The sequence below is a fragment of the Fusarium subglutinans genome (genome assembly GCF_013396075.1).
Source record: "Fusarium subglutinans strain NRRL 66333 chromosome Unknown NRRL66333_c0000447, whole genome shotgun sequence".
NCBI lineage: Eukaryota > Fungi > Ascomycota > Sordariomycetes > Hypocreales > Nectriaceae > Fusarium > Fusarium subglutinans.
The window spans coordinates 1-13,244 of record NW_023502510.1 but is presented as its reverse complement, the minus strand read 5'-3'; the positions used below and the strand labels follow the sequence as shown (position 1 = coordinate 13,244).

The window sequence follows — 13,244 nt, the reverse complement described above, 5'->3', positions numbered from 1 at the left end:
GTTAAATAAAGTATATATTAAGCTATAAATAGTATATCTCTTTTTAATTAGTTTAATTAAACTTATTATATAATTTCCTTAGCTAGAAAAGGTTAACCTAACCGCTACCTTAGATTAAAAAAAATAAGGCTTTTTTAATTAATACTAAATTGCTTATTATAACTAATCTACGCTTTGCATAATATCTGGCGACCAGGAATTAAAATGGGACAAGTGTCTGTGCTGAAGCTCGAATAGTTACCACCTTCATAACAGATGAGTTCAAGCTTAATGTAGAGAAAGTTTGATGATAGATTATCTTGTTATCACGTAACTCAAGTTCGGTAAGAACATCAAAACGGTGATGTGTCGTCTTACGCACCTGTTTAGTATCAAGGTCTATTGCAGGGGCTCCCTCAAATTTGTCTCGCACAGGAGGCACAAGGACTGTTCTCTACTCTTATTAATTGATAGATCTACCTGGATTCACTGTAGATCGCTCAGTGCATCTGCTATGTCCGAGTGGTTCGAGTCTACTCCGTACGTCCATTTCTAATCTAACTTCCATCATTTTGACTTTGACGCATCTGCTTTCTTTGACTGCACAGCATCATCCACAGTGGGCGGAGCAGGAATATCGACACCTTCAACACGATATTCAAGACCCGGATATGCATCGCTGACGACAAGAACGTCAAACTTGCGGGCCTGGCCTGCCCGGGCGGGAGGGAGCTTGATGGTTGTCTTCGCCGTGGGTCGACCACCAGCCTCGAGCTTGCGATTGGGGTTCGTGGTCCAACCCACACGCTTCACTGCAATGACCTCGTCGCGCGTTGAATCAGCCACGATAACGAACCACGATTCTGTTTGTGGTTTAGGGAACTTTGGCGCGTAGATGCGAGCCTCTCGTTCGACAAGTTGGTTGAGACGCTTAAGACCAATGGTCACAGAGAGTGCCGTGGCTGCAGCGATGGATACCTCAACGTTAGGTAGGATAGATACAGCACGAGCAAAACGGCTGTGCTGGCTCGCAGGTACACCAAGCTTCTTAGCAAGTTGCATCGCCTGAGGTCTAGTCAGCGCGCTGATCTTAGAAATTGGTGTATCGTTCTTGACGTCGGGCTCGACCGTAGGTAGGATGGACACTGGTGCATCAGTAGGCCAGCGAGCCGACTTGATTGACTGTAGAAGGGCCATCATTTGTAAGCAACTGGACAGATAACCGAGCTCGGTCAGAACATCGATCGACGCCTGGATGACACGGATAGCCTGGTCGAGAACACTCGTCTGATCACCAACATAATCAGTGATTGGAAGGTCTATCTGAGACATATGTGCCTGAAGGAGTAGGAATGCCTTCACGTGGGGATCCCACATAGGCAGCCCAAAGGCGTGGCCAGGGAATGGCAAGTTGTCCGAAAGAGTGTTGTTTATGAGGTCTTCATTATGGCGCACGGGGAGTTCGTCGTATTCGGTAGCACGGGACATCCATGATAAGACGTCAAGGAATGAGCCTTGAGCTTTTGCATGCTTTACAAGGTGACGAATGGTCTTGTGCGAAAGGTAGTAGTAACTCATGATCTTGCCAAGAGGTGTGGGATCTACGTCGCCGTTGGGGAACACCTCGACACATTTAGAGTCAGCAAGCTCGTTGAGTGACTTGCTAACCATCTCAATCATGTATTCATTAGCAAGCTGCTGAGCAGCGATGCTATTGTGCTCCTCGGCGGAGATTTCGAGTCCATAGTACGACGGATTCTTGTGTAGTCGCCTGAAGAAGAATGTCCATGTAAGATAGTCGAGCGCATCCTGTTTGGTGACAATGGTCTCAGCCGACACTTCGGCGCAAAGATGGTTGTCCAAAACAGTGTGAAGCGACGACTCTACTGGGAAGCCAGTATGAAGGAAGTGCTTGTAAAAGTCCTTCTTGGAATCCTGGGTAAAGATTCGTGCGACTCCCGAGTTATCAAACTGAGGACGACCGGCACGGCCCAACATTTGCAGAACATCGGTCAAATCCATGTCTTTGTATGCCTCAATTTTGGCATCGAAGAATTGTGTTCCTTTGACGACAACCAGATGAGCAGGCAAGTTGACACCCCAGGCGAGAGTACTAGTAGCGACCAGGATCTGGATCTTGTTGTTCAAGAACAACTCTTCAGCAAGCTGACGATCCGACTCAACTAGACCTGCGTGATGCAGACCAATCCCAAAATTGATGGCCTCCTTCAGCGCGTCATCCTTGACTCGAGCAAGGTTAAGCTGCAAATCTTCTTCATCCATGTGAAGGAATCGCCGGGGGTTATCTTCCATACCACAAAAGTTGATGAGATCCTTTGCTGTCAGACGAGTCTGTCTTCGCGAGGGAACGAAAACAATGACAGGCTTGTCAGGGCTGTGGTTCTTCACAGCCAAGAAGGTAGGGCGATTCATAGACTGCATCAAAGGACAGAATCCCCTGACTTCTGGGAAGCCATCGATGTATAATTCCAGAGGAACAGGACGGACGGAGTGCTTAAAGTTGAAAAGACCTTCTTTGACACCTAACCAATTACCCAGGTCTGTCGCGTTGGCGCAAGCAGTTGACATGCCCAGGAGACGAACGGCATTCTTGGTCGAGGAAGCAATGTAGTTCATACGGGACACAATGATTTCGAGAATAGGACCACGGTCTCCAGCCAGGAGATGAATCTCGTCAATAATGACCAGGCTCACTTGTCGTACGTACCCTCTTGTCTGCCAGGAACGAGAAATACCGTCCCACTTCTCAGGAGTAGTGATGATGATATCAGCGTCCTGGATAGTTCTAGTATCAGGAGTATTGTCACCAGTCAACTCCACCAACTTCAAGCCCAGTGGTCGCGCCAATCTAACTCCCCAGTCTTTGACTCGCTCACGGACAAGTGCTTTCATCGGCGCAATATAGACAACCTTGGACTTGGGTCTTTCACGGAAAGCCCACCACATGGCAAGCTCAGCAGCAACAGTCTTGCCGCTGCCAGTAGGTGATCCAAGAAGCACATTGGCAGGTGTATGGTAAAGCGTATGGAAAATTTGCGTTTGCATAGGGTTGAAATACTCGAAGCGCTGGGCATAGAGTTCTTCAAGCGCAGGGTTCTTGAGGGCCGAGATGGGTAGTGGCTGAAGATTCAGGAGATCGGTATAGACGCTTTCAGTGTCTGGGCGGATGAGGTGCTGAAAAGAGACTGGGGTGACGGTCTCAGCCCCCAGCCATCTGTCTGAGACGGCTCGGACGTATATCTGGCTAGGCAAGGGGTCCGAAAGGGGAATTGTGAAGTTCAGCTCATGGTCATCATGTAACTTTCTTCTGTTGAGGATGAAGAATTCGTGATGGTAAATCTCTGAAGTCTCGGAATTCTCGACCCAAATGTAGAATGATTCTGAGGTTCCGTGAATCTGATCATGCCATCGGAAATCGGGAATCACATAGAGCTTAATACGCAACACATCTCGGTTCAGAGGAGCGATTTCAGCCTCGACGTGAACAGTAGGAAAATTGTTCAGGATCTTGGCAATGTTCTTGCCGGCGCTCTGGTTGTGGATCAAACCTCCAATCTCTGCAGGCTCCATGTCTTTCATGGTCTCAATTGTCAAGTTGTCTTTTGCGTCGAGCTGGTTGAGGACTGACTTTGCAAGGTCAAACTGATGAAGAGGATGCTGGTAGGGCCAGATACGCTTTTCAATCGACTTTGCCAGAGTCAGAAGCACGAGGCACTGGTGGCCCCAACGGCGATTGAGGGCAAGCATGAAGAGTGCTCGACAAATACGTCCAGACTGCTGTGCAACGTAATTCATGTCGTTTGAAAGGGCAAAATCTTCCGGCTGCGCTTTCGAGATGTAAGACTGCAGTAAAATATTTGTTTTCGCCTGAGGGGTGTCGATACCTCCATCAACATCGCATGGTATGATCTCTCGACGTAGATGAGTTAACTCCTTCTCCTCACTATCTCTGGATTGGATGTTGTCAAACTCTCCACTCATACTGATCATCTTTAAAATATCGGCCTCTGTGGCCTGAGGTTGCATCATGGCGTTGAAAACCTGAATACTTGTGTGGAGGATGTAGTATTGACTGGCAATTCTTCCGATATCCTTGCTGCGCAGCTCATCTGTCCTTTCATTGTAGATAATCATCTGGCATTGCTGCAAGGTCTTGGCAGCCTGAATAGCAAGCTGACGACGTCTTTGAACCAGGTTTGGGTCGTCGCGAATTTCTGACCATTCTATGCCATAAGACATTGGGCTCCTTTGCATGCGCACGAAGAGGTACGAGTATCCAATCCACTGAACAGCATCTGGGATAGAAGTAACAGTTCCGAGTGCAATCTCAGCATTCAGATTGTCGACCAGCTTCGTCGAGAATTTCGACTCAATGGGCTGCTGTTCCGTCACAGCAGTCAGGTAATGGGTGAGCTTGTCATGGGTTGTGCAGATCATGCCGATACCAGTATCTTCGAATTGAGGACGGCCAGCGCGACCAAAGATCTGCAGTACGTCAAGAATTCCCAGATCAACAAACTTACCATCCTGAGCACTATAGACCTGAGTTCCCTTGATAACGACTGCTGCGGCAGGCAAGTTGACACCCCATGCTAGAGTGGCGGTACAGCAGAGAACCTTCAGGACACCCTCTCCAAATAGTCTTTCCATCAAGTTTCGGTCAGATCTTGCCATTCCAGCGTGATGAACACCAATGCCCTTGGATAGGAGCTCACGGATCTCCTTGGACTTGGACTGCTTGATATCACGCGAAGCTTGCTCAAACCCAGGATGATAGCTTGGGTCAAGGAGATCTGCACACATGGCATCGATGGCCTTCTGGTGCAGCATTCGCGCTGTAAGCTGTGTATCTCTTCGTGAGTGAACGAATACCATGACTTGATGATCGCGCTCGAGCATCTCTTTGACTTTGTCAAAAGCAACCTGATCAAGATTCTCCTTCGATTGCTTTGTTCCAGCCTTTCCTTTGACACCGATGAAATGTTGTTCCAAAGGAACAGGGCGGAAGGACGAGTCGAAGTAGAATAGGCCTGTATATTTGTTGACTTTTAGAAAATCGGCGACATCGACATAGTTGGGCAATGTGGCACTAAGACCAACGATTCGAATGAGAGACTGCGTACTCTCGACCTGTCGTTCTGTTCGAGCCACAAGGGATTCTAGGACAGCACCTCTCTCGTCATGAAGCATATGTACCTCATCGATAATGAGAAGACGGACCTTTTGAACAAGTTCCGTGTCTCCAGTGCCCTTGCGTGTGACGACATCCCATTTCTCAGGGGTCGTAACGATAATTTGAGTCTGGATGATTTCAGACTTGGTAAGCTGCATATCTCCAGTGTACTCTCGACATTTAATACCAAGCCAAGCCAGGCGCTTGCCTAGCTTCTCCGTAACTTCAGCAGCCAGTGCCTTCATGGGAGCAACATAGACGATTTTGAAGTCATCGGCGTTGACTGCAAATTCGGTGGCTGACGGGTCTTCGAAGGGGTTGGGCTCGACATTCTGTGAAATTGTTTGAAGAATAGTAAGCATAGCAGCATCCGTTTTACCCTGGTCATATTAGCATCTGAGATTAAATGTTGACACAAGTGGACTCACAGCACCAGTAGGAGCACATATCAGCATGTTCTCACTAGTCTTATGGGCAACAGGATAGACAAGACTCTGCATGCGGTTCAGCGTCTTGTAGCCCTTGAACGTATTCCGGCACAACCCATTGAGTTCCTTGACAGGAATAAGCCGCTGTCCAGGGCCCAGTACACCCTTCTTGCCAGCGGGGATAAAGTACTCCTCGTACTTGTCAAACAATAATCGCTCACTGCCAACTGGCAATCCGTACTTTTTGCCGGCGTAGCTCAGAGTGTTTCCAGCGCTGTATGCTTTATAGACGTGTGGATATTGGGGTTCCTTTGAATGTGCTGGTGCAAGAGTTGCAGATTTGTGTACTTGATCTTGGCGACGCAGGTTTTCTTCTCTTTGAGCCTTGGTCAGGAGTCGAGGTTCGCTGGAGCTCCCCTGACTCTGACTGTTTACAGCGGAAACGACCTCATTTCTGTGACCCAGTATCTCGATGATGAAGTCAAGATCATCAAAGCCTACCAAGTCAGTAAGCTGGATCTGAAGTTCATCATCAGAGCGATCAGAGTTGAGGACACTCATGATTTGACTCTCAAACACATCAGCAGAGAGGCCATTCTTGGCTGCGATGGCTGAACATCTAATTGCAAACCATTCGGCACCGTAGTCTGCCACAGCCGATCCATCTAGAGCTTCTCCATCAGCGAAATCGCTGCTTAAGGCTTCTTGGTCGTCGTCCGAGATAAAGTCCCAGACATCCTGGCCGCTGTTTCCACTGGCATAACCACCAAATTCGTCATCATCAAGATCGTCTTTAACGGATCCATTCTCTTGGGGAATTTTGAGGTTGGCGATAGCTTCTTGCATAGCCGCAAATTGTTCACGCCATCGTGCCTCTGCGGCACTAAGTTGTGAGGATGCCATGATGTAATCGACACTATGCAAATGATTGTTGTTACGTGTTGCCTAGTGGGAAAGTCTTCTGGTGCTGTATAAACAGAGGAATTTGAGGTGAAAGAGTCGTTATTCTGCTGCCTGTAGTTGTCGGGTGGCAGCCAACGTCTTTTTGATGTTGTCCTTGATCGAAAAGGATTGGTTCATGACGGTGGATTGCTTGTTCTTCAAAGAGTCATACCGCTCTGGATCAAACAAATCAGGTACCCCACTAAACAAGCCCCCGCCTAGCCGCCAGTGGGCTGTAATGCTTACAGCCACTAACTGCCCTTGGAAATTCAGCGGCCTAGTCGAAGAGCCCGTCTGCGTCGTGGGGAACATGTGACGCCCCTAAACTCAGTCCTTAGTTACGGTGACGGAGGGTTACAACATTCAACCAAGCTTCAGGTCCTCCCTCTCCTTCAACTCTCTCTCTAATCCTCCAATCCTCCTTACCCGCTGTCGCCCAACTGCGCGTTCCGCCTTCGATTTCTAACCGCCACTTCTCACAAACTTGGTCCCGCAACCATGAAACTGCATTACATCGGCGTACGCTGTCCCTGTGCCCCTCACCGATCGATCGAGACCTCCGTCCAGTTGGGCTAACAAAGCTGCTGCGACCAGATCCTTCGCAACGAGAGCCAGCCGGCTCATGAGATTGTCGCTGAGAAGGAGCTTAGCAGCTATTCGCGATTCACCCGCAACAAGTCAGTCCTGCCTTATCATTGCGACCGCTATCTCCGTATCCGGACGGTCCATGGACTGACTCGCAAACTTGAAACAGCTATGGCGAATTCATGACCCTATTCGCAAAGACCGTCGCCGAGCGCACCCGCCCTGGACAGCGACAGGATGTTGAGGAGCAAGGTACGCTCGATTCAGTTCCCTCGAGAAATCACAAGCTTACATGCGCATCCTAAAGACTACACTTTCCACGCCTACGGCCGAACCGAGGGTGTCTGCGGCATCATCATCTCCGATCACCAGTACCCTGCCCTTGTGGCACATCAGCTTCTTAGCAAGGTCGTTGACGAGTTCCTCTCCAAGAACCCTCGCTCCAGCTGGGCCACCGGCACACCCGCTCTCTCCATGCCCGAGCTGAAGGAGTACCTTACAAAGTACCAGGACCCCCAGCAGGCCGACAGCATTCTCAAGATTCAGAAGGAACTTGACGAGACCAAGATCGTTCTCCACAAGACCATCGAGAGTGTGCTACAGCGTGGAGAGAAGATCGACGATCTAGTGGCTAAGAGTGACGGTCTTAGCGCTCAAAGCAAGATGTTTTACCGTATGTCACTGTTCATTCCAAATTTCCCTTCATCGGAAAACAACTGACCCATTCCATAGAGCAAGCCAAGAAGCAGAACTCATGCTGTATTTTGATGTAATGGATCATTTCGTGTTTCCGGCGTTGGACCTGGCTTCATTTCAGCATATAAGAGATGTCGGTATTGAGATTGGTTATTCGTGTGGCGCAGATACTTCCAATCGTTTTGTCCATCATTCATTCGCAGGGCCATGTCTTGAGAGCAGCTAGACTTGTCGAAGAGACGGAGAAGAATCTTATCACAGGCAGTACGATCGAAGGCAGATGGGTGCCAAATGGGAATCATTCTTTTTGACGTGATAAAAAAAAGTCCGTAAATTGGACAAGTGTGAAATGCTCTCTTATCACCAAGCCTAATCTGATCGAAAGATACACAAAGAATAAAATCTGAGTCTTCTTACCCAGAGTGCTTGAAAAGAAACTACAACCCCTTTGCTTTTTGAAGAAGAAGAAACTCCAACGACATACTCTAGGGACGAGTCTGCTGTCCCGTGTTTTGCCCATTCATGCTTCTCTGGCGCCTTGCTGTAAATCCGTAATCCATAATGTCCAAACATATCCATCACTGAAAGCGTAGTATACAAAGGAGACAAACGTATAGGAGGGAAAGATACCCTCTGTGGTATGTACAGGCCGGCTCAAACCAGTTGAGCCCGCCATGGTGAGATGCTGCCAGAGCATCATGAAAAGGGTATTGTAGAAATCGTGACCAAGAAATAAAATGACCCGAAAAGGCGATCTGGTTATTCGTCATGAAATGCGTTTAGGATTCCTCAAGAATCACTCTCTCACTCTTACGGTGCATTTGGTAAGCATCTGGAGAGTGAGTCAACTCCCTCGGGTGCACCAAGGTAGGGGTAGATGACTTGGTCTCGGCTAGACGCTCATCCTTCTCAATCGGTATGTAACCTGGTCCGCTCGGGCTGCCGTTGCCTCGATGTCTTAAGCTAGGGTTGCTCTTGAGCGGGTGCAGCATCTTGCGTTGCTGGTGCGAGACGCTGATCTGGCGAGCGATGGAGATCTCAACAGCGTTGCGTAAGGCCTCCTGGGCATCAGCCTCTGGAGCTTGCTTCTTGGGCGAAGCCAATGATGAAGATGGGGAGAATCGCTTTGAAGTTTCGGCGCCAGATGACGTGATGGAAGCTGGGGGTGAGACCATGTGCCACGAGGGCTCCGAAGGAGAAGAGAGTCTTCCCTTAGCTACGTCAATATCTTTCTCGTCGTCTGTGTGTTCAGGAGATTCAGGAACTGTGCCTGGTGAGGGGGTAAATGGAGACGAATGCTTGGAGTGGGTGTTGGGCGAGATTATGGGCACAGGAGGCGAGGTCTGTTTTGCAGAAGTAACGCTAATCTTATCCGTAGACGCAGCACTGGGACGTCTGTTGAACTTGGAGACAAGTGCGGGCTGATAATGCGTAGCTTGCGCTGCGAACTTGTTGTGCTGAGATTCGGACCGCGAAACTTGGGCGGCTCTTGGCGTAACTGCTTCAGGGGACTCCTCTGAGTGATAATATGATGAATCCAATAAAGCCGGGGATGTGTTGGCTCGGAACCGAGGTGAAGGTAGAGGCTTTGAGTTATCCTGGGAAACAAAAGTTGGCGAGGGCTGTGGCGACGTTGCCCTCCGTGGCCGAAGAGACTCGTCTCGATTCTCAGCGATTGCGTCCTTCACAGACTTGAGATGATCAAGAGTAGCCTGTCGTCGAGCAAGAAGTGAGGAGGCTGACCCTTGCGGAGGTTGCAAAACACTGTTAAACATGACACTATATCGATCCATCTTGATGCTGGGAATCTCAACATCTAGTAGAGAGTGAGGAATAGCAGGCACCGGAGGCATCGGAGGCGGGGATGAGGGCGGCTGTGCGATTGCTTTTTCAGATCTCTTTTTGCTAGAGTCACCTCGAAGGCCTCTTAGCGACATTTTGCGGCCTATGCCTCCTGAACCTGGGTCCTTCAGCTTCGATTCCTTTGATGCCTTGCGCTGAAGAGCAGGCTTCTCCTTTGTTAGTTTTCCTGGAGAGATAGGTTTCACCTCCGCTGACGTTGGTACCGACCGGGGCACTTCAGCAATCGTTTGCGCGGGTTCCGATATAATTGGTTCAGTTTGAGATCGAATAACGATCGGTTTATGCTTTGGCATTTTCCGTGAACTCTGATCTGCTGGTGCTGAAGTCGGCATTCCAGAAGAGCCTAATGATGTGGTAGAAGTATTGACACTCTCCGTCATAGATCGTTGGGGCCTCTCTGGCCGTGTGGCACGCTTCGACTTTGATCGAAAAAGACCCCATTTTCGAACCTTCTGCTGAGTGTCATCGATAGGCTCTGGCATAGGCTCTGGTATCGGCTCCGGGATGTCGGCGACTGCATTCATGGCTCTGTTCTGTGGATTCCAGGGCACCGGCGCAAAGTCTCCCATTTGTGTTGGACTTCCAATTGCCATACCAACAGCAATAACGCCAGTCTCACCAGAATCTATCGTAGAATCCGGAGTCGAAGTTCGCACCCAAGTCGTTCTCGTCAGTGACAAGGTTCGCGGGCTGTGTTCGGGGGATGGAAGTCGGCCATGGATCGGTATATGAAACGCCGTTACGTTGCCCTTCTTTGAGCTCTTGAGAATGAGTGCAAGATCGTCTCTGGAAACCCGCTTGTCGAATGAATGTTTGGAAAGAGAATGGCTGTCTGTCCAGTCGGCTGTGAAGCTTCCTCTACGACGTTGATATCCGGAGGCAGCAGATACAGTGGCAGCCCGTGACAGATTTGTAGCCATGGCTGAAATGTCTCGCGACCGCACGAGGGGGTCGTTTTGTAAAGCGTCTAGAATAGATTGACACACAAACAGTGGGTGAAGCAAAGCAAAGCCCAATGCAGCGCGGGGGCGAGATCTATGTTGGATTTAGAGGATAAATGGCCTTTGTTTTGACTGAGTAGTTCCCTGCATCGACAGGGTCTGACACAGAAGACGGTTCACCAAGGACCGACTTTCTCAGGGACCAGGATCCTCTTAAACAAAGCCTGCGATGATTTTTGGACAAGAACTGACCCTCGTCTCACAGGGACCACCCCGCCTTTGACGGAAGCCTATCGTATGAAGCCGTTGATGAGAATCGAGACGAATGCGGTTAAACGGCCGGCAACAAGCAGGGAACTGGGTCCAAGATGACGATGGAGTGCAAGGATGGAATGTAATAAGCGCAAGAGCAATTTCGATGTCCAAGAGCCGATCCCCGGATTGGTTGCCACGCCTCAGATGAAGCAAAATGAGATGTATGCAAGCGGACATGAGAGAGAAGAAACGTCAGCTTATCATCTGTCCAACGACAGAGATTTTGAAGAGACACCCCATCTTGACATTTACAGGGATCTGTCTTGGGAAACAAGCTAAGAGGCTTTGGTCAATGTTTGAGATTGATGGGACGACGGTTCCTGAATGTTGACTTTGAAATCTTTAACGCCCGACGGCATTGATTGCTTCAACTTTCTCTGCAACGGCTGCTACGGCCAAGGAACTACTCTGACCAGGGGGGGGGGCCTGTCCAAAGCATATCAAGGAGTGGGCCCTTGGGGGTTCTAAGAGACCCCAGTGTCGTGTGTCAGAGTCGTCAAACCTGGAGGTTCATTTAATGCTTTGAGAGAATTAATTATGCGGTTCGTTGGTTGTCTAGTTGAGGTTTCACTGCTTGTGGCGCTTCTTAGAAGTAACCTTAGCCGCCGGAATGCAACGTACGAGATTGGTGATAATAGAGGCGCTAGCTATAATAATAGCAACGAACGAGGCTCTGTAAGTCTTGAGAGGGTACATACGTAGATGTACAGAAGATGTCTCAGTCGGCGAACGCGGCAATCTACGCGGTTGCTGGGATCTTCAACGTCAACGCTGATCCCGATGACACACGCAACCCATTCACACGGACTTATGTACAGCCAAGGCTGGTAACTTCTGTAACAACAAGACTCACAGACATAATGTGACAGCGATTCATGTGGACGATCCTGAGAACTGAATCGTGGTCACCTGTCAACGAGGGACGAAAAAGGATCCGATCCCTGTAAGTGTTCGTTGTCAAGCAAGACAAACAGCTAGGCTGTATTAACACGACACTGTAACCTTCCTCCCAGCCAACGAGCACTGGAAAGGTCTCGTGTATAGAGGCCGCGGTCAAAAGTTTTATCTCGACCCCTAGCTACGCTAAAAGGGGCTAAAAATTACTAGTGCTATTAAAAGTAGATTAGTACCTTTAAAGAAGCTATTTTTATACCTAATTACCCTTACCTTCCTTATACTTATTTTCTTCCTTTAGCTTAATAATTTTTTCTATATAATAAGGTATATATTTAATCTAAGCTTTAATCTTAGCCTATAATAATACTAACTAAGCTACCTTTTACTTATAAATAGCTTTACTTTTACTTTTTACTATACTTTTTTTTATTATTTCCTTTTTTAAATATACCTAGGCTAGCTTAATTATATTTAAATTAAGGCTATTTTTATACTAAAGAAATTACTATATATTAATAAGGTTAAAAACCTATTACTATATATAATAGTTATATAATAATACCTTATCTTTTTAAATAACTATACTAGGTCTTTTTTCTTTATATACCTATATAAAAAGAAGTAATTTAAAAATAAGAATCTTTTATTAATATTACTACTAGTTAATACTTTCCTTTCTTTCCTTTTTTATAAGCTTTTTATTTTTCTTATTTTATTTCTATTTAGGCTTTTTACTTAGTAAATTTCTTAAACTTACTTTTCTTATTTTTATTATAAGCTTTTATTTTACTTTCTTTACTAGCTTAAGCTTATAGTTAAGCTTCTTAAGGATAAGTATAGAATTTACTTTTTTCTTTTTAATTTCTTAAACCTAGTAATAATAAGGACCTTTTTTATTATAAGAAAAGTAGCCTTAAAATATAAACTTTATTACCTTTTTTTATTACTTTTAAATATAACTATAAAGAAATTACTTACTTAATCTTTACTATATATAATAGCTTCCTTACTAATATAAGAGAATTATAGCTATTTTATTTAACTAAATTACTAACTTTTAGTCCTTTAAGGTCTAGTTATAGTAAGTAATATACTAAGTAAAATAATTAGCTTTTATTAACTTTATTAAGCCTAGTTTTCTTATTAGCTTTATTTTTTAAAATTCTAAAAAAATAAGTATTTAATAAATAGTTAATATAAAGATTTTTATTTTTACTTTACTAAGCTTACTAGTAATATTAATATAGGTTTTTTCTTTTTTATAGTAATTACGCTATATTTTAAAGATAATAAGCTTTTTATTTTCCTTTATTGCCTTTTTTAATTACTTTAATTATAACTTATTTTAAAGATATTTATCTTTAAAAATTAGTGTTAAGACCTAATTTTATATAAAGGTCTTAT

At 46.4% G+C, this 13,244-nt stretch overlaps 3 protein-coding genes across 3 annotated transcripts; 1 reads left to right on the top strand and 2 right to left on the bottom strand.

Moving 5' to 3' along the window:
- Positions 1-546: 546 nt before the first annotated feature.
- FSUBG_13971 (RNA helicase) lies at positions 547-6,504 on the bottom strand (the record flags this gene model as incomplete). The annotated part of the gene is made up of 2 exons (XM_036678918.1): positions 547-5,553; positions 5,602-6,504. The coding sequence occupies 2 exons, from the start codon at positions 6,502-6,504 to the stop codon at positions 547-549; spliced, it is 5,910 nt and encodes a 1,969-aa protein (XP_036530568.1).
- A 537-nt stretch (positions 6,505-7,041) lies between these two features.
- FSUBG_13970 (YKT6-SNARE for endoplasmic reticulum-golgi transport) lies at positions 7,042-7,901 on the top strand (the record flags this gene model as incomplete). Its single annotated transcript, XM_036678917.1, has 5 exons — positions 7,042-7,062; positions 7,138-7,220; positions 7,298-7,380; positions 7,436-7,801; positions 7,861-7,901. 5 exons carry the CDS (start codon positions 7,042-7,044, stop codon positions 7,899-7,901), a joined length of 594 nt encoding a protein of 197 aa, XP_036530567.1.
- A 702-nt stretch (positions 7,902-8,603) lies between these two features.
- FSUBG_13969 (uncharacterized protein) lies at positions 8,604-10,607 on the bottom strand (the record flags this gene model as incomplete). The annotated part of the gene is made up of 1 exon (XM_036678915.1): positions 8,604-10,607. The coding sequence occupies one exon, from the start codon at positions 10,605-10,607 to the stop codon at positions 8,604-8,606; it is 2,004 nt and encodes a 667-aa protein (XP_036530566.1).
- Between the last annotated feature and the right edge of the window lie 2,637 nt (positions 10,608-13,244).